This window comes from Octopus sinensis, linkage group LG15 (assembly GCF_006345805.1).
Source record: "Octopus sinensis linkage group LG15, ASM634580v1, whole genome shotgun sequence".
NCBI classification, from domain to species: domain Eukaryota; kingdom Metazoa; phylum Mollusca; class Cephalopoda; order Octopoda; family Octopodidae; genus Octopus; species Octopus sinensis.
The window spans coordinates 11,101,517-11,123,658 of record NC_043011.1 but is presented as its reverse complement, the minus strand read 5'-3'; the positions used below and the strand labels follow the sequence as shown (position 1 = coordinate 11,123,658).

At 37.9% G+C, this 22,142-nt stretch overlaps 1 protein-coding gene across 1 annotated transcript; it reads right to left on the bottom strand.

Moving 5' to 3' along the window:
* Nucleotides 1-329: 329 nt before the first annotated feature.
* On the bottom strand, nucleotides 330-19,165 carry LOC115219915 (protein arginine N-methyltransferase 3). Its single transcript, XM_029790223.2, has 6 exons — nucleotides 19,056-19,165; nucleotides 15,308-15,546; nucleotides 9,574-9,682; nucleotides 7,831-8,059; nucleotides 1,064-1,271; nucleotides 330-392 (listed from the first exon to the last, which is right to left on the bottom strand). The coding sequence occupies exons 1-6, from the start codon at nucleotides 19,063-19,065 to the stop codon at nucleotides 330-332; spliced, it is 858 nt and encodes a 285-aa protein (XP_029646083.2). The 5' UTR covers nucleotides 19,066-19,165.
* Between the last annotated feature and the right edge of the window lie 2,977 nt (nucleotides 19,166-22,142).

The following is a 22,142-nucleotide window of genomic DNA, read 5'->3' as shown; positions in this document are numbered from 1 at the left end:
TATACCTATAAGGTAGAATCTTCTTAGGTACGTGTACATATTTAATTGTTTTACTACTATTCAATTTCTATTTGCTATCTAGAATGTAAATTCCAACATTATTTTAGCAGTTGTTTATATTTATGAAATATCTCTACCTGTTGCCTCCCCTTAACTATAAGTTTATTTTATCCATCTGACCATATTTATTGAGTTATTTTTCTTATTTTATGTTGTGTTGCGAAACTGCAGGATGACATAAGCGGCTTGTACCCCTACCATAGTCTTCTTCCCCACACCTTTAACTTATTTACATGTTCATTGATATAATTGACCAATTGTAGAGATTGCTAGACTTGGATCTGTCCCATTGAGGGCAACAGGTTGTTATCTGTAATATTTCTGTAAGTACACTATCATAGAAACACAACAGTAATCAGAAATATTAAATTTCTAAATATCTCATAGAGATATGTACGGTGGTGGAGCGATAGAGTGGTTGTATACTGTCAACTTAACGTGACAGTCCTGTAAGGGAATTACACCACCGCTGTTTAGCCCTAGGAAGCATCGACGCTTCCTGTCGGCCTTGACACATTTTCTGTGTCCTTTGTGTCAAGGACAACAGTAATGTTCTGGATAAATATCAGGAGTTATTTACATTAGGCATAGTGTAATGCCCTTTTATAGACATGTTAGTAATTTTCTTGTATTATTTTTTATGCTATATTCTTTTCACAACAATTAAAACATCTTGGTTCCCCCTTTATAATGAAATAACCCCCAATTTTTTTTTCTCTCTAGATCATTGCTAGATCACTCTTTTTTCTACGGACTTCAAAGCCCTAAGATGGAATATGCACAGACACATGCACACGTATAAATATATATATATATATATATCATCATTTACATAACAACACACACAGAGACAGAAAGAATCAGTACTAGGCTTGAAAAAATAAGTCCTGGGGTTGAGTTGTTTGACTAAAACATTTCAAGGCAGTGCCCCAGCATAGCTATAATCAAAAATGACTCAAACAAGTAAAGGATATGCAAACATGCACACCCAACTCACACATACCAGAAATTTAGCACAACCTAATACATATACAGACACCCCAAGCTTGACATAGAAACAACTCACCTGTAACATTTCTCTGTGAATACTAAAATGTCCGTAAGAACCAAAGTATGCTTCGTCCTCATCTTGGGTTAGGTTCTGCACTGCGTTGCACTGACACTGTGATGAGTTGGATTCTGCACTCAGGTAAAATTCATTAGCACAGTCCCTAAAGTAAATAAAAATTTACTGTACATAGCACACTAATCGTAAATGAATACAATTAAACCGGTGACTCTACGAAGTACATCTAGCAGTAAATATCAAGAGGTAGTTTACATGTCTACTTCAACTAATCCATATATAAGTATACTATTATAGTGTAGTATAATAAGTATACTATTATAGTGTAGTATAATAAGTATACTATTATAGTGTAGTATAATAAGTATACTATTATAGTGTAGTATAATTTGCCAAATATCTATCAAGCTTTAATTAGTTTACCTTGGCAATATATTGAATAATTGGACAAGTGCATTAACCCTTTTGTTACTAACCCGGCTGATACTGGCTCTGGCTCTATGTCTTGTTTTCATAAGTTTTGAATTAAAATCTTCCACCAAACCTTAGTCACAATTTATGTTCTTAACACTAGCTTAATGATAACAAAGTTATTTTACTAAATTATTTGTTATATTTAAAGTAATTGAAAGAAACACAGAGCATCTCAAAAATAAATACAGTAACAAAAGGGTTAAAATATATATAATAGAGAAACAATTCTTAACCTTTTTGATACCAGCCTAGCAGAAACCACTTCTGGTTCTGTAGTACAAATGTCTTGTTTTCATAAGTTTTGAATTAAAATCTTCCACCAAACCTTAGTCACAATTTATGTTCCTAACACTAGCTTAATGATAACTAAGTTATTTTACTAAATTCTTTGTTATATTTAAAGTAATTGAAAGAAACACTGAGCATCTCAAAATATATACAGTAACAAATGGGTTAAACTCCAGATTAAAAAAATCATCTACAATATGGGAACAATAAATATCATTCAGAATAAATATTTATGTTCTTTGCCTGTGAGGAACCTAGCAGAACCTCCTCTCCACCTTACTTCTTGGATGCATCACAAAATCTACACGTCTCTGTTCAAGCATCTCAACAATCTCACCAGATCTTCCTTTCAGTGTGCCCACGTTGAGTGTGTTTAACCTTGAGGTGTGGGCCCATGTGACACTCGGATGAGAGACAGCAGCATCATGTACCTGGAATGGAAGCTCGCATTTGGCAGAATTCATAAACAAACAATGGCCTTCAACCTGCATACACTACACCATCATTTTTATGCGCTATATGATCACAACCTTACATAGGAGATAGACCTTTAAGTAGGGGTAGGGATGGCATTAAGCCTTTAGAAGTGTTCATGGAAGACAACCGAAAGATGTCCAAGAATAGGGACTTCAGGATCTGGTGGTGGGGAGGGGAGCGCAAGCACACCGCAAAACAACAATACCGGTGTTAGGAATAGCATATTAATCATCATCATCATCATTTAGTGTCCGCTTTCCGTGCTAGCATGGGTTGGACGGTTCAACTGGGGTCTGGGAAGCCAGAAGGCTGCATCAGGCCCAGTCTGATCTGGCAGTGTTTCTACGGCTGGATGCCCTTCCTAATGCCAACCACTCCGTGAGTGTAGTGGGTGCTTTTTATGTGCCACCCGCACAGGTGCCAGATGGGGCTGGCAAACGGCCACGGACGGATGGTGCTTTCTACGTGCCACCAGCACGGGGGCCAGGCGAGGCTGGCAACAGCCATAGTAAATAAAATTTTAAAATCTTAGAATATTCGGTCAGCCAATCTGTGACAAAATTAGAGAAATGACTAATTGACGATGTGACAAAAGTAAATAGATGAATGAATAAATGAGTGATGATAGGGTGTATTCATGTGAACTTAAGTTTGTTTTTAAGACGGAAGACAAAAACTATGTTTACAAAACTAAGATGGGATTATGACCTGTGCTGAAATAGAGGCGAAAGATGTACAGAGCTGAGGAAAAAAAAAAAAAAACAAGAGTCCTTATCTGAACAACATCATCTGGCTGGATCTGTATTCTTTTGGCGGGGTTATTGAAATGTAGTAGGAATCCGAGAGAGTAAGTTTATATAGAGTGGGACGGTGGAGGAGGAGGAGGTTAAGTGATTGGAGAAGCAAGTGGTTATTGAAACAGGGAGAGAGAGAGTGAGAGAGAAAAACAATGTCGATGTTGGGATAGAACACGAGGGGGAGAAAGATAATTCTTTTGGGGTTTTTGCTAAACATAATTTTAATGAAACAGCAAATTAATAGTAAATAGAAATTTAAAATCAGAATATTCGGTCAGCCAATCTGTGACAAAATTAGAGAAATGACCAATTGATGATGTGACAAAAGTAAATAAATGAATGAATGAGTGATGATAAGGGTATTCGTGTGAACTTAAGTGTTTTTAAGTACATCTATCACCTCTATTTCAGTGCAGATCATAATCCCCTCTTAGTTCTGTAAACATAGTTTTCATTTTCTGTCATCATCATCATCATCGTTTAACATCTGCTTTCCATGCTAGCATGTGTTGGACGATTTTGACTGGGGACTGGCGAACCAGATGGCTGCACCAGACTCCAATCTTGATCTGTAGAAACTCTACCAGATCAAGATTGGAGCCTGGTGCAGCCATCTGGTTCGCCAGCCCTCAGTCAAAATCGTCCAACCCATGCTAGCATGGAAAGCGAACGTTAAACGATGATGATGATCTGCGCTGAAATAGAGGTAATAGATGTACTGAGTTGGAAAAAGTAGAGAAAAAAAATTAAAAGAAAACAAGATAGGCGCAGGAGTGGCTGTGTGGTAAGTAGCTTGCTTACCAACCACACAGTTCCGGGTTCAGTCTCACTGCGTGGCACCTTGGGCAATTGTCTTCTAGTATAGCCTCGGGCCGACCAAAGCCTTGTGAGTGAATTTGGTAGACGGAAACTGAAAGAAGCCCGTCGTATATATGTATATGTATATATACGTGTGTGTATGTGTTTGTTCCCCCAGCATCGCTTGACAACTGATGCTGGTGTGTTTACGTCCCCGTCACTTAGCGGTTCGGCAAAGGAGACCGATAGAATAAGAACTAGGCTTACAAAGAATAAGTCCTGGAGTTGATTTGCTTGACTAAAGGCGGTGGTCCAGCATGGCCACAGTCAAATGACTGAAACAAGTAAAATTCCTTATCTGAACAACACCTGGCTGTATTCTTTTGGTGGGGTTACTGAAATGTAGTAGGAATCTGAGAGAGCAAGCTTATAATAGAGTGGGGTGGTGGAGGAGGAGGTAAGTGATTGAACAAAACCATGAAATAGGCGAGAAAGGATTAGTAAGGAAGTAGGTAAGGTAAATGTAAACTCTTGGTATTATAGTGACAACTTTCAATGGAGAATTAGCCCCTAATTTTAGTATAGCTTTGAGTGATGTTAAACTTAGAATTAAGTGGTAGAGAAACCAGGGAAATCCATTTGATATATAGAACATACCCATTTGAAGGACCATGTGCTTTAATGGGAACTGTATTTTGTGTAATGCAAACCCAAAGATTAACCGTAGAACAAGGAATATAGTTTATTGGTTAAAATGCATTGAAGGTAAATATAAGAACTTGACCACAGCATATGTAGGAAAATTGCGAGGAGCCAAGCTGAAAGAATAGAAATTCAGTGAAGAGAATATAGTGATAAGTACTCATTACTCTTTTACTTGTTTCAGTCATTTGACTGCGGCCATGCTGGAGCACCACCTTTAGTCGAGCAAATCAACCCCGGGACTTATTCTTTGTAAGCCCAGTACTTATTCTATAGGTCTCTTTTGCCGAACCACTAAGTGACGGCGACGTAAACACACCAGCATCAGTTGTCAAGCAATGCTAGGGGAACAAACACAGACACACAAACATACACACACATAAATATATATATATGTATATATTATATATATATATATATATATATATATATATATATACATATATACGACAGGCTTCTTTCAGTTTCCGTCTACCAAATGCACTCACAAGGCTTTGGTCAGCCCGAGGCTATAGTAGAAGACACTTGCCCAAGATGCCACGCAGTGGGACTGAACCCGGAACCATGTGGTTGGTAAGCAAGCTACTTACCACACAGCCACTCCTGCGCCTATTAATAAATACTGAGAAGATGCAATGACCACACCACCACTGCCACCAGCTTCAAAAGGGAAAAAAAACTTCTCAATACTACACACTGTAGGATCATTTATAAATCCACACATACGTGCATGTCTGTGTTTTGATGACACAAACCACCATGCCTATACAACATGTATGTGCATGCCTATATACTATTGATCTGTACCTGTGCATCTTGACATTAAATTGGTTGATAATCACAGTATAAATCAGACATGTTAGACAGCCCCTACCACCCATCAACCCACAAAAGGGAGAAAAAAATATTAATCAGTAACATAAGGTGAAAAGTCAGCAACAAGTATAGTAATGAATTCAGTGTATAGGTAGGAGTTCATCAAAGATCGATTCTCAGCCTCCTCTTGTTTGTCGTAGTCCTCCAGACCATAACAGAGGAATTAAATTCCTCTGCCCTTGGGAAATCCTCTATTCTAATGACCTTGTTCTTAGTGCTGAGTCACCACCAGAACTAGAAAAAATTTCAGGTGTGGAAGCAAGGTCTGGAATCAAAGACCAAAGTCCTAGTAGGTATGAAAACAAACAAATCACAAACCCTTTCAGGGAGATGTAGAAAAGGTGTAGGTAGAAACTCTTTAAGGTATACCCAGTGCAAAATATGGACACATAAAAGGTGCAGCAGTATCATAGGAAGGTTAACAGAGAAAATAGTCTTTCAGATGTGCAGGTACAATGAACACTAGGAATGTACAGAAAATAGATTTTGTCAAATACCCTGGGATATACTTAGAAATAGGAGATAGCTTCCATTACCAAGGCGACCAAACCAGCAGTGGAGAAGTATTCTCTGAGAACATAGCAGCTAGAATAAGAACAGGTTGGGAAACATTCAGAGGGCTGCTACCTTTGTTGGCCATCCCCTACGAATAAAAGGCAGATTGTATGATGCCTGTGTGCGAACGGCCATACTACATAGGAGTGAAACCTGGGCTGTGACTGTAGGGCACATGCAAAGACCTGAAAGAAATAATGTCAGCATGCTCTACAAGACATGCAAGTCAGGGTGCATGTACAACTGTGCATGTGTGTGTGTCTTAAGAGAAGAATTGGGTATAAGAGGCATCAGCTGTAGTGTGCAAGAGAGTAGACTGTACTGGTATAGTCATGCGATGCGTAAAGAAGTATTGATTTCTAATTACGGAGGGAACCTGTGGAAGAGGCAGAACCAGGAAGACATGGGACAAGGTGGTGAAATATGATCTTCAGTTGTTGAGTCTAATGAAGTGATTGAGTCACAGAACAATTAATCAAACAATTCATTAGTTAATTGGTTAACAAATATTATTAACTAATAATAAAAGAATTGGAATAGAACCAATGTATGTGTATTATTGGTATAATGGCCCACCCAAGACTCAATAAAATAATTTTCATATTTTTTCCTGCTGCTCCAGCATGACCTAGCCAGTGGCACGTAAGCGAACCATCCAAACGTGGCCGTTGCCAGCGCCACCCCGACGGGCCTCCGTGCCGGTGGCACGTAAAAAGCACCATCCGACCGTGGCCGTTTGCCAGCCTCGTCTGGCACCTGTGCCGGTGGCACGTAAAAAGCACCCACTACACTCACGGAGTGGTTGGCATTAGGAAAGGCATCCAGCCGTAGAAACATTTCCAGATCAGACTGGGTCTGGTGCAGCCTTCTGGCTTCCCAGACCCCAGTTGAACCATCCACCCATGGAAAGTGGACACTAAATGATGATGATGAGTAAAAGATAATCTTCATGTATATAAAGATCATTGCAAGTATAAAGTATCAACAATTTTAACTAACATATGAGATTGAAGGCAGCCCCAACATGTCACAAGTACTAAAAATAGGTTCCAAATCATGCCTATGTATTGTCCAACATTACAATTATATTGCCAGTAACTTTTAATGCTTGAAACAAAAACTAAATTAATGTGAATGGGAGATTTAATGAATGAGGTGACAAAGATCAAGATGAGTGATGATAAGCAGACCTGAACAATGTATACTAAATAGAATAACCGCAGGAGTGGCTGTGTGGTAAGTAGCTTGCTAACTAACCACATGGCTCCAGGTTCAGTCCCACTGCGTGGCATCTTGGGCAAGTGTCTTCTGCTATAGCCCCGGGCCGACCAATGCCTTCTGAGTGGATTTGGTAGACGGAAACTGAAAGAAGCCTGTCGTATATATGTATGTATATATATATATATATATATATATATATATATATATATACATATATATATATATATATATATATGTGTGTGTGTGTGTCTGTGTTTGACCCCCTAGCATTGCTTGACAACCGATGCTGGTGTGTTTACGTCCCCGTCACTTAGCGGTTCGGCAAAAAGAGACCGATAGAATTAAGTACTGGGCTTACAAAGAATAAGTCCTGGGGTCGATTTGCTCGACTAAAGGCGGTGCTCCAGCATGGCCGCTGTCAAATGACTGAAACAAGTAAAAGAGAAATAAAAGAGAAAAACATGAAAAATTCTAATGATGACATCAGTGAGGGTATGTAAAAGGTGTCTTATGTACCTGACTTTATTTAGGTCACTGACAGCTCGTCTTAACGCATCAGTTAACGTGTGGCACCTATTTTCAGAAATTTTTAGTTTTTCACCCAGTTCAGATATTGTCATGTTGTAACCATTATTCATTCCAAACGTTGAATCTAAACCATTTTCTGCAGTGCCAATAGGAACTTGTGGGTCAACAGGATTTACACGACTTGGACCACTTTCATCAAAATTGCAAGGAACAATTTCTGAAAAACAAAAGCAAGAAAGATAATGCTAAGTAAGCAAAAAAAATATAACCATGGTAACCAATTTTTTCGTTTTTTATCTACAATTTGTAAAGATGAGGTTTTGTAAATCAAAATTGGAATCGAAATCGCTCAAAAATCAAATGGAAATTGTAGTTGTGATGCCAGTGCTGGTGGCACGTAAAAGAACCATCCGAACGTGGCCATTGCCAGCGCCGCCCCGACTGGCCTCTGTGCCGGTGGCACATAAAAAGAACCAACCGATCGTGGCCATTGCCAGCCTCGCCTGGCACGTAAAAAGCACCCACTACACTCACGGAGTGGTTGGCGTTATGAAGGGCATCCAGCTGTGGAAACACTGCCAGATCAGACTGGGCCTGGTGCAGCCTTCTGGCTTCCCAGACCCCAGTCGAACCGTCCAACCCATGCTAGCATGGGAAGCGGACGTTAAACGATGATGATGATGATGATGGAATTATACAAAACAAGGTATGCCTTTCATTGTCGTTTCTGTTCAGTGGTGTATACTCAATTCCTCCTTGAAACATATTTGAACCACTGGCCTGAAGTACAGGGTGCAATGAATAAACTGTCGTCTAAATTATACAAAAACGAAAATAACACAGACATCTCGTTCTAACAGATACATTTACCAAATTTACATAGCAATACCATGAAATACTAAAGATTAAATTTTTTTCAATAAAATCATCATTGACTTCAACCACCACCTCCAGATATTAAATGCTTTTAAGCTGCAGTATTTCATCAAGGGAAGCTCCTTTTAAGAACATAAAAAAAACAACTATACTTCAAAGCCTGGTGAAGCAAATTACAACATGATGTGACCAGTCCGGTGTGCTCTTGTAAGCTGTCAGAATACATGGCACCCACTTGACAGAAACCTTCTCCATGCCAAGTTTGTTGTGCATAATATTCTGAACTCTCTCATGGGATATACTAATAACACTAACTATATGATTTATGTTGAGGTATATGGTCTAGTGGTTAGAGCAGTATGGGTTCGGATCTCAGACCAGGCAATGTGTGTGTTTATGAGTGAAATACCTGAGCTCCACACAGCTCCAGCAGAAGGTAATGGTGAACTTCTGCTGACTCTTTTGCCACAACTTTCTCTCAATCTTACCACCTGCATCTAGCAGCTCACCTGTGACAGACCGGCATCCCATCCAGGTGGGGAACCTATATGCCAAGGAAACCGGGAAACTGGCTCTTATGAGCCAGGCATGGCTCCAGAAGTAACAAACAACATATGATTTATAATCAATCACCTATCATCCATGACCATGTGGTGACCACAGTCAATGTTTTCCTTGGTGGTTGCAGTTGTAGGATGTCTAGACTTTGGGTCATCTTCAAGACTCTTCTTCCCCTCCCAAATTAAGCTGCCCACACTTGCACTGTTGATGAAGGTGGAGTGTCATCCCCTAATGTAATAACTATAAAACCAGCCTGTGCCTAAAGAGCCATTAAAATATAAGTCAGGAACTCACCTAACATAAGCATTGGATCTTCATCATCTTCTGGCTTGAGATATTTAGGATCATTCCACGGAAACAACTGAGTTTCAAAAATTTGTGTCAATTCTGATGGAAGAATTTTCTGGAAAAAATATATAAGAAAAGATATAAATACATTAACTTGTGTTAGAGAAAGATATATTCAGAAAGTTGCTGCTGTATCATGTATGTAAAATGTATTACAGGAAACAACTTTTACAGTTACTAACACTCAAATATAGTTGTTTATTGGTTTACATGGTTTCACTTTGTCATAGATTTGGTTTTAGTAAATTTGTTTTTGTTTTTTACTTAACAGATACAGAAACACAACCTCAGTAGGATCCCATCCCCCTTTAATTCTCCAATGCTTACATGCCACTACTTATCTCTCTCTTTCACCGAGCTACATCTAATGACTGCACCCTGGTAATTCATTTGCCACTCACTATACTCACATCTACATACCTCCAATTTCCATCTCCCATTGTACCTCTTTCTCTGCCTACCTATCAATCACTTCCAGGGAATGGTTGAAAGAAGGGTGTGGAAGCAGAAGAAGAAGAAGAGCAAGGTTTGAAGAGAGAGTTGGGGAGTTGGTAAGCATTGATGCATCGGATTTGTGAAAATCTTTTAAAGAAAGGGTACTACATGCATGTGACGAAGTCATGTCAAAACGGTATAAGGGACTTTGTTTCAACCAGCATTAACAGGCTTGTACACATATACACAATTATGCATATTCACACACATACACATATATATATTCATATACATACTAAAAATAAGGGTGTCTGAGAGACACATATCAAAAGCACATGTGCTTTTGATATATTCAACTGATGACGGCAAAGCTTATTTAAAGCAAAGCTAGAAATCCAGGATCTTGAATTATTCAGTAATATCTTTTTGCTAGTCTATTTTGTCCCTCTGTCTTATCTCATGGTGCGATATGAACATTTAATGTGGTTTTTAGAGTCAGGGATTCGACTGCTATTTCGGCATAGTGGTGTCTCTCAGACACCCTTATTTTTAGTTGTAAAAAATTATTACCTTTGTATGGTATTTTTTCCCATGCTGGCCACTTGATAATATCGATATTTAAATATCGATATTATCCTTATTTATATATTCATATACATATATTATACCACCATCATCATTTAATGACCATTTTACATGCTGGCATGGTTGGATGGTCTGCTGTGATGATTCTAAAATACAACATATCCGAAACCTAACAGAATATCTTTTTCCTACCCCTCTGAAGAGATTTTGCCTAATATAATTTTAATGCTACACATATATATATATAGCAAAATAAAAATCTACGTAAAATGGAGTTGGGATCTTTTCAGTTTGAACGGCAGTTTTTTCTAATGGTGTCATATGAAATTGTCACCCATAATTATGACCCTAGTATCGATCTATTGCATTTCAATCTGTTTAGGGTTAGGGTTAGAGGTGGGGGCAAGGGTATCTTTTTTTCTTCACAAATATAAATAAACCCAATCTGTTTCTTAAACGAAGGACATATTCATACGGCACAGAATGTTTTACCTCAATAGACGCTAGTGATTGGTTGAAATTGCAGAAATTGAAGAAAAAAAACAACAAATATCTTACAAACTATAGAATTTTCTCAATAAAGCCAAGAGAAAAAGATGTTTTATAAACATATTCTACCAGTATACGAAGTTTAAAATTTTTTAGTTACCTAGAAATTATGTTAAAAACTGCCATTCAAACTGAAAAGATCCTGGAGTTGTGCTTGTATAAAAACTAATATTAGCTTGTATGTATTAGATATAAGGTAAAAAAAAAAAAAGCAGAAAAATAGTTGTTAATATTACAGATTTGGGTAGTAAATACTTGCTGTGGCTATAAAGATGAAAAAGAACGCTCAGAGGTTTTATTATTGGATGTAGTGAACTGAGAAATAATGTAGGGGAGATAATAGAGATAGGAATGAAAAAGAGAAAAAAATAGAGGGCTTAAATTATATTTATCAATATGTAAGGTTGACTATGTTTAAGAATGAGTTAAGGAACTAGCTTAACATAAAGTGAGAGGGAAGTATATAGTGGTATTATGTAAGGTGGTGAGCTGGCAGAAACGTTAGCACGCCGGGCGAAATGCTTGGCGGTATTTCGTCTGCCGTTACGTTCTGAGTTCAAATTCCGCCGAGGTCGACTATGCCTTTCATCCTTTTGGGGTCGATAAATTAAGTACCAGTTACGCACTGAGGTCGATTTAATTGACTTAATCCGTTTGTCTGTCCTTGTTTGCCCCCTCTGTGTTTAGCCCCTTGTGGGTAGTAAAAAAATAGGTATTATGTTAGTAATTAATATTCAAGTAATAGAAGATTATTGTGTATTATGAATATAAGAAAAATTTATGAGTAGAAGGGACACATAAGTATACAAAACATACAAAATAATTTATATATGTCATAAAAAAACTAAGGGAAGAAATTGTTAGTATATACTAATACGTGAGTAGAGGCATAATTAGTATACATAGATATAGGAATTCCAGTTGATTTTAGATTAGGGTATACATAAAGGAACACAGTACGAAAATATATATATATATATATATATATATATATATACTCATACCAGTGCAAAGAGAAAGAAATGCCACACAGATGTACATATAGTTATAACTCACACATATAAAAAATGGTATTATAAATGTGTGTGTGTGTGTGTGTATGGAACATACGTATAGGCGCAGGAGTGGCTGTGTGGTAAGTAGCTTGCTTACCAACCACATGGTTCTGGGTTCAGTCCCACTGCATGGCACCTTGGGCAAGTGTCTTCTGCTATAGCCACGGGCCGACCAAAGCCTTGTGAGTGGATTTGGTAGACGGAAACCCGTCGTATATATGTATATATCTATGTGTGCGTGTATGTTTGTGTGTCTGTGTTTGTCCCCCTAGCATTGCTTGACAACCGATGCTGGTGTGTTTATGTTCCCGTTACTTAGCAGTTCAGCAAAAGAGACCGATAGAATAAGTACTGGGCTTACAAAAGAGTAAGTCCCGGGGTCGAGTTGCTCGATTAAAGGTGGTGCTCCAGCATGGCCGCAGTCAAATGACTGAAACAAGTAAAAGAGAGAGTAAAGAGTATATAGGCATACGTTCATACTAAAAGTGGATTTTTAATTGAGACTGAATGATTATTTTGGGAATGCATGTACTTAATATTTATGTTGGATGCTAACGTTAATTTAGTAACAGGCCTACATGAACCATTAAAAAAAAAACTAAGAAATTAAGAGTTATATTCTCTCTCTATAGTGATAGTAAGGCTGAATCTCTTAAAGAATTTATAGTCTTCTTAATAAGTTCCATACGTCTATTAGTCAGGGGTATCCTTCCTGGTCCATAATTTATTATTGAATTTTATAATTGATTTACGAGCTGTAAGAATTACATTAATTTCCTTCAGAGAAATATTCGTATTTTTTCTAGAAAAAAAGAGAGCACTATTTAATACAGAAGGATTTATATAGAAATAGTAATTTTCAATATCAATCTACAGGAATCCCTATTTGCATTTATGCCGAATATTAGAAAACCAAGTTAATATGTTCTGCATATTAGAACATGATTCTAGAGTTATTTTATTTTCAAGTGAAGGTTTATATTTGTCCAGGATAATTTTACTAAGTTAGCCTAAATCAGATTTTGCAGGGCAGCCGAACCTTAGGATCACTTAAAAAGTTTTCTTTGTGGTCCTTAAGAGTGATGCAGGGCCTTACAGGTACAAAAGGCTCAGTTTTGTCTTGAATGTTATATTCATATATAATTTTCTTAGCAACTGTGTTAATTAATTTGAGTATATTATAGCTTACTACTTTATATTTTTATATTATTTCTTTATGGAGTAAATTATGTTTCAATACTCAGATTATATGTGCTTCAGATTTTATCAGAATGAATAAGTATTCCATTTTTAGATCTAATTTCGTGTATAAGGTTCTTGCGTTTTCTTCGGTGATCTTAATTTCTTAGAGGGTGTTTTTTTTTAATTTCAAGTTTTTTATGGTAGTCCACAAATTCTGTTTAAATTTATCCATGTGATTATTTGGTAAAGGTGTTTTTTTCAGTTTTAAAGATCCTTGAAAGTATTTCTATGCTTGAGTTATTTACAGAGTCATTTGTTCCTTGCTTTTTATTGAAGTACTAGCAGTATAACCAGGTACAGGGGGCTTATATTTGGCAAGGTATTTCTCCTGCAGCTGTCTAACCAGAAATATAGCATCAGTGGTGCTTTTCCCTGGCATGAAACCAAACTGCATCTCATCCAAGCTAACTCTCTCCCTAATTAGTTGGGCTATGACCCTCTCCATGATCTTCATTACCTGATCCAACAACTTGATACCTCTGTAATTATTTGTATCTAAAGCGTCACCTTTTCCTTTGTAACAGTTGACTATAGTGCTGCTACAGGCTATAGCCGACACTGCCAGATTTTGAGCATCACTGCCGTAATTCCTGATGGGCCGGGGACTTTCCCTGTCTTCATACTCTTAATTGCTTTGTCTACCAAAGTACTGTCAACTCGGATAGTTGGTCCTTCTTTTGGGTCGACAATCAGCAGACTCTCTTTATCCCATTCATTTTCTTTGTTCAGTAACCTTTCATAGTGGCATCTCCAAACCTTTCTCTTTGCAGCCTCATTTAGTGCAAGAGAACCATTATCCATGCGGACACATTTCTCTCCTACAGCATCATGATTATCTCTCACACACTGTCTTGCAACATGAAATACCTCAAGTCTTTGGTCCCTCACAGTGCAGAACATTGGCAAATTTTTTTCTTATCTGCTTCCCCTCTGGCTAAATATACCTGTCTCCTAGCTTCTCTTCTGGTTACCCTGTTACCACCATTCTTCCAGTCCTTCGAAGCCTGCCTCTTTTCCCTAATAGCCCTGTCTACAACATTGTTCCACCACCACCACGTTATTTTGGGTCGAGAGGGGACTTTGCACCATCCACAGATCTGGTCAGTGGCTCTCAGCAGGTTGTCCCTTAGAAAACAGTTGTCTTCTACACCATGTGAAGCTATATCCCCTCCTATTTCGTCAAAGGCTTCGAGTAATATGTCCCTAAATCTCTGTCCATTCGCTGGATCTTGAATGTTAGGTGTGCAACTGAAGGATACCCTTATTAAACAAATGTCCATATCTGTGTCGCACAGATACAGATGTTTACTCAAGAAATTAGGCTAATTAGAGCGGAGAATTCATTTTTAACATCTTTATGCTGTGAGTTGTATTATCTTCCAATTACACAGGTTCTTTTATGTATGATCACTTCATGAATAACAATGAACATTTTCTAGAAAACGCATGCGTTTGGTGTGTGTATGCATGTTTGTGTGTTTATGAAGGAGTTGTTTGTTGGTGCAATGATTATGTGATGGATGAAGATTGTATTAACATCTTAACCAGTAGTGAAATAGCTTTACCATTAACCCTTTCATTACTATATTTATTTTGAGATGCTCAGTGTTTCTTTCAATTACTTTAAATATAACAAAGAATTTAGTAAAATAACTTCATTATCATTCAGCTGGTGTTAGGAATGTAAATTGTGACTAAGGTTTGGTGGAAGATTTTAATTCAAAACTTATGAAAACAAGACATTTGTACTACAGAGCCAGATTCAGCCGGGTTAGTAATGAAAGGGTTAAAACAAATCTTAAATGCAAACCTACCTCTTTTCGAATGTAGTTAATCATCTGGATGCAATTGTAGGATGTGAAGGACATGTTCTGACAAAGCTCCCTCAAGTTTATCTGATGCTCTAACTGCAAATGTTCCAAAGAGGAGATGGCATTTTCACACATACATGGACAAAACAAACAACGGCAGGGTCCCGTCACGTTTACCTCATCTTCACCTTCATCCCAGGAGCAGTCACTGGAAAGTAGGTCTACAGTGGCACTTCCAAAGCCTGCGCAGAAAGAAAATGTAAAATGAAACACATAAAATAGTGAAGAATACCATAAATACAAAAAAAGTAGTGAACTGGTAACACCAGCAGATCTGTGGATTTGAAACTGCAACACAGTATTTACTTTTGTTCTCCTATTTGGATTGAAATTTTCTTTAGAGCCAGTGTTGCCTTTCATACTAAAGTGATTCATAAAATAAACACCTTCAAGTTCATCATCATCATCATCATCGTTTAACGTCCGCTTTCCATGCTAGCATGGGTTGGACGATTTTACTGAGGTCTGACGAACCAGATGGCTGCACCAGGCTCCAATCTGATCTGGCAGAGTTTCTACAGCTGGATGACCTTCCTAACGCCAACCACTCCGAGAGTGTAGTGGGTGCTTTTACATGCCACCGGCACGAGGGCCAGTCAGGCGGTACTGGCAACGACCACACTCAAATGGTGCTTTTTATGTGCCACCTGCACAGGAGCCAGTTCAGTGGCACTGGCAATGACCTCGCTCGAATGTTTTTTCACGTACCACCAGCACAAGTGCCAGTAAGGCGACGCAGGTAACGATCATGCTCAAATGGTGCTTTTTACGTGCCACCGGCATCAAAGCCAGTTTGTTGCATTTAGAAAGTTGATCCAGTTAAACTAAAGCGTTTAACCTGGTCATAAAAACAAAAAAAAAAATGTATAACTACTTCCTCTAAATGAATATGAAAAAAACAAAAATGCACGCTCGTGAAAGGGGGGCTGGGAGAGAAGGACTTGGAAAATTCACATCGTGAATTTCCGAACGCGTCTGAGGGTCTGACCCAGGCACAAAAACAAAAACAGTGTAATATGTGTAAAACAACTTGCTCTAAATGAATGACAAAAAAAAATGCACTCTCGCAAAAGGGGAGTGTGGGGAAAGGCCTTTAAACTATAGTGTTTGACCCAGGCCGGAAAAAAGGAAAAAATAGTGTAATTGGTGTAAAACTACTTGTTCTAAACGATTATCAAGAACATATACACACACAAAGAGAAATAGTTGGTTCAAGGCAAGTGTGCATTGAACTGAATTTAAATAAGCAAGAAAGATAGTATCAAAGAAAAGGCCATAGCACCATCTTTAGTATCTGTTGTTATTATTATGGAGTTGAATGTGTGTGTGTGGTGAAGTTATTAATATCAATACCATTGAAGTGAAATAATAGTTTCTATACTTTTGGTTTGGCACTGCTGAATTGAGTCAAAGACTATATAATACAAGTCAGCAGAAAAAAAAGAAAAGAAAAACGTGATATCCATAGCAGTAAAGAAATAAGACCTCCCCCAAACAGTAACCCTTGTGTTTAAAATTTCCCTAACAAAAAGAAGAGAGGTTGTTTGGCTATGGACTACATTGATCTTTCCATGTTGCGGTTTGTGCCCGGGTCAGACGCTTTCGGAAATTCACAATGTGAATTTTCCGAGTCCTCTCACCACCCTTTCGCGAGCGCACATTTTTTTTTGTCATTTTCAATTAGAGCAAGTTGTTTTACACATATTACACTATTTTGTTTTTGTACCTGGGCCAGACCCTCAGACGCTTTCGGAAATTCACGATGTGAATTTTCCGAGGCCTCCTCCCCCCTTTCGCGAGCGCGCATTTTTTTTTTTTCATATTCGTTTAGAGGAAGTTGTTTTACAATTTTTTGTTGGGCGATCTTACGGTATATGTACCGGTGTACTTCCGGATACATTTAAAAAAAGTGGGGTTTTTTATATATGAGGGGGGGGCTGGGGTTTCTGTTAGGGTTAGGGTGTGTGTTAGGGGTGGGAGAAAAGGGTTTCTGTTATCTTCAGAAATGTAAACAAAGTCACGTGTGTACATATACCGAAGCATCGTCACATACCCTAACCCCCCATATATAATAAAAAAAACACTTTTTTTTAAATGTATCCGGTACTTCCGGAAGTACACCGGTACATATACCGTAAGATCGCCTTTTTGTTATTTTTATGACCGGGTTAAACGCTTTAGTTTAATCGTTGATCCTTGGTTTGGCTGGTGTTTCTAGCTTGTCGGATTTACGGCCGGGGCAGATTTAAATTTTGAAAACGTGTTTCTAGCATATCAAGTTTTCTGTTTAGATACTTTTTGTCTACTATTTTAAAATTTCATGCATGCGTGAAACACTAGTAATGATAACGCTTTAATTTCACTTCTTGTCAAAGGGCGGGGGGGGGGATTTATGTATTTTTTTCTTTTGAATAATTGAATTTTACAAATTTTTTTTTTTTTTTTTTCAGAATCATAACCTTATTTTTCTGCGTATTTCGCCCCCAAAAAATTATTTTCTAAAATGAAAATTCAAGAAATTGGAGGGCAGATGGAGTGGAATTAAAATTTTGAAATGCAGATGTTTTTGCAGATTCGGAATTTCTGCACTCGATATAGTAGGTTCCTGGGCGATGGTGCTACGACAAGCGAAACATCGCCGGTTCCTGTAAAAAAAAAAAATTCTCAAAGGGGGTGCGGTCGGATCTTTACGGTTTGAACGGCAGTTTTTAAAATAATTTCTAGGGAACTAAAAAATTTTAAACTTCATATACTGGTAGAATGTGTTTATAAAACATCTTTTTCTCTTGGCTTTATTGAGAAAATTCTATAGTTTGTAAGATATTTGTTGTTTCTTTCTTCAATTTCTGCACTTTCAACCGATCAATGACGTCCATTGAGGTAAAAAAAAAAACATTCTGTGCCGTATGAATATGTCCCTCGTTTAAGAAACAGATTGGGTTTATTTACATTTGTGAAGAAAAAAAGATACCCTAGATATACTAGGGTCATAATTATGGGTGACAATTTTATATGACAACGCTAGAAAAAACTGCCGTTCAAACCGAAAAGATCCGTGCGGTCCATTGTATTTACAACACATTACGATCAAGAGTCCGACACTAACCACCAGGCCACGCGCCCCCACAAAGCTATAGTTATGATCAAATACAAATAAATATCCTTTCAAGCGCAAAGAGAAAACAATTAGTCGATTGATAATCCTACATACAATAACACCACAGTCACTGGCCTTCTGATGGTTCAGCAGATAATAGAATTAGATTTCTCGAAGGGAATGTAACAAATTTCCATGAACCCACGTGGTCTCTTCACTGCACTTTCTTTCAATATTTATTTCCACTTAAAAGTGGATGTTCTGTCAGAACAAACTTTACAGCGGTGTTTAACATGAAAAGAAATTCTCATATAGGCGTTTGGTAAAAATAAGTACGCTTGTTTACACTGTCCCTGTCACAAATATCTACTTTTAGATATTTAGCGATAATGAAACCATGATTTTTAACCGATAGCTACGAGTTACAACCTACGTATTTAAGCAAATTTTCACCTTATTTGACAAATAAAATAGTTTAGTATTGAGGGAGATCAAAACCTGAAACTCTCACACAATATAATGGTCACTATCGAAAAAAATAAGGATATAGTTTATCAAATAGAACGAAAAATAAGAAGGAAAACTTTCACTAACCTTGCGCCATTTTGTCTCACTAAGCAGCGAGAGAACTCTCTACACTTCCGGGTCCAAATATGTACTTCCTTTCGCTCTCATAATTATTTCAAGTTTTGGGGCGTCGGTCACTTCTTTTCTCTTTAATGTTATTGTCTGTGTTTAATTTCGATTTGCATATGTTCGTCAATTCGGTACGATCTCTTTAAAGTAAACAAAATCAAAAATTTAAATGGTGGGAGGGAGGCGGGATCTTTTCTGTTTGAACGGCAGTTTTTTCTAGCGATGTCATATGAAATTGTCACCCATAATTATGACCCTTGGATCGTTGGGTGACATGCTGTGCTTGAGGAGACCTACTGAGTCAAGTACATCAACATGAAAATGAAAATCAAATGGAAATTGTAGTTGTGATACCTGTGCTGGTGGCACGTAAAAAGCACCAACAGATTGTGGCCGTTTGCCAGCCTCCTCTGACTCCTCTGCCAGTAGCATGTAAAATGCATCCACTACACTCACGAGTGGATGGTGTTAGGAAGGGCATCCAGCTGTAGAAACACTGCCATATCAGACTGGGGCCTGGTGCAGCCTCCTGGCTTCCCAGACCGTGGTCGAACTGTCCAACCCATGCTAGAATGGAAAACGGACGTTAAACGATGATGATTATAATAAAGCTCAACATCTGTACGACAAAAGGGAATCGAAGATACATAAAAACACTGTATGTGTTCACATGTAAAATTTTACGAGAAAGACAATGAGCTACATAAAATTTACCTTCTTTTGCGATTAGTTGGCGTAAAGGGGGCCAAACATCCCCTGTGAAGTTTCAATGAAAATAACAACTTAACTACTAGGTACTAAATAAAAACGATTTCCAAAATTCCCGCATCTTACAATATTATTTAACCCTTTAAATGGGGTGCAGAGCCCCTTTGAAAATGCAAATACATCCACTTTTCATGGAAGGTACATAAAATTGAAGTATGTGTTCTTGTAATAAGTGTACTACAAAACCTCAACAATGCATAGCTCATTATACACTTTGCAACGTAATTTTATGCATTAGAAAAGGAATATTTTAATAGCCAGTGCCACTGAACTGGCTCCTGTGCAGGTGGGATGTAAAAAGGACCATTTGGGCATGGCTATTGCCAGTACCACCAAACTGGCCCTCGTGCTGGTGGCATGTAAAAGCACCCACTACACTCTCGGAGTGGTTGGCGTTAGGAAGGGCATCCAGCTGTAGAAACTGCCAGATCATATTGGAGTCTGGTTCGCCAGACCTCAATAAAATCGTCCAACCCATGCTAGCATGGAAAGCGGACATTGAATGATGATGATGATACTCGGTTTACCATATCACTGTCAGTCCAAACACCCCTCTCATCGGTTGAGTGTATACCAAAGCAACGATTGACCGTGAGTGGCTCTGTGTCTAAAGAATATATAATTTTATAAAAAAGCTGTTTTTTATCTACATGCTAGCAAAAAAGATATATATATATATATATATATATATATATATATCTGATGCGGCAATGTTTTCCTTACAAGCAGAAAGTGTTTGAGATGAAGTTACTCAGTGTGAACTTGGTAGATATATCGGCACTAATGAAGCATTTTGGCGTATTTTGGGGTTTCCTATTCATGAAAGGCATCATGCAATCCAACACCTCGCAGTTCATCTTGAAAATGGTCAGAGGGTTTATTTCACAAAAGAAAATGCTGCCCACGTCACTCTAAATCCAAAATACACAACTGCAAATCGTGTGAACGAGATAATTTTGAAAAAACTTTTATTTATAATCAAGTTCCATCTTCTTCTTCTTACAGCATTCACCCGGAGTGGGTTGAGCTGGCTTCATTCATCCTATTACACATAGAGTAATAACGCATGGTACAGGAGAAATGGAGGAGCTGATGTTGAGGGTCATCCAGGTGTAAAATTTTAGGGGTGGGGGGAAGGGTATCTTTTTTTCTTCAAATGTAAATAAACCCAATCTGTTTCTTAAATGAGGGACATGTTCATACGGCACAGAATGTTTTTTACCTCAATAGACGTCATTGATTGGTTGAAATTGAAGAAAAACAACAACAAATATCTTACAAACTATAGAATTTTCTCAATAAAACCAGGAAAAAAAGATGTTTTATAAACACATTCTACCAGTATATACGAAGTTTAAAATTTTTTAGTTACCTAGAAATTATGTTAAAAACTGCCGTTCAAACCGAAAAGATCCGGATTAGATTTTTTAGATGCACCAGGAGGAACTGGGAAAACTTTTGTTGCAAGTTTATTGCTGGCCAACGTTAGGCAGAGAAAGGAAATAGCCTTAGCTGTGGTAAGTTCTGAAATGGCTGTAACTTTACTCCCGCAAGGTCGAACAGCTCATGCATCATTCAAGCTTCCAGTGAATCTGAGTACAACTGATGAACCTGTTTGCAATATAAGTAAGCATTCTGGTATTGCTGAAGTTCTACAAAAATGTTCTTTGATCATGTGGGATGAAGTTACAGTGTCTCATAAAAAAAGCTCTAGAAGCTGTTAACAGAATGCTGTAGGATTTGTGTAATTCAAACTGTTTGATGGGAGGTGTGACTGTAGTGCTTGCAGGTGATTTTAGGCAAACTTTGCCAGTTATTCCCAGGGGAACTAAGGCAGATGAATTGAAAGCATCCTTGAAATCCTCTGTACTGTGGAAACATGTCCAACATTTAAAACTTTCTACAAATATGAGGGCACATTTACATGGGGATCTTCTGTCTGGACAAAATGCTAGTACCCTACTGCAACTTGGAGAAGGAAGATTGAATATGAATGAAAAAGGAAGGATCTTTTCGGTTTGAACGGCAGTTTTTAACATAATTTCTAGGTAACTAAAAAATTTTAAACTTCGTATATACTGGTAGAATGTGTAACGAACTTCGTGAGTGAATATCTTCTCTTGTACTTTTGGGGTACAAGAAAGCAATCACTAGCCGTTGCTTTAATAATCCAGAATTCTACCAGTCAGAAACAACAAGACGCAGACGTAAAATATATATATACTACTTTATTCTCTTTCTTGGTAACAATAACAATAAGTGGTTATCTGATGTCCT

Excerpts from the sequence above, each read along its gene's own strand:
- LOC115219915 (XM_029790223.2), bottom strand. Across the intron at positions 9,683-15,307 it reads TTAACTACATTCGAAAAGAG|AAAATTCTTCCATCAGAATT; the intron begins GTAGGTTTGCAT and ends TATTTTTTCCAG. Across the intron at positions 393-1,063 it reads TAGGTTGTGCTAAATTTCTG|TGTACTTACAGAAATATTAC; the intron begins GTATGTGTGAGT and ends TTTCTATGATAG.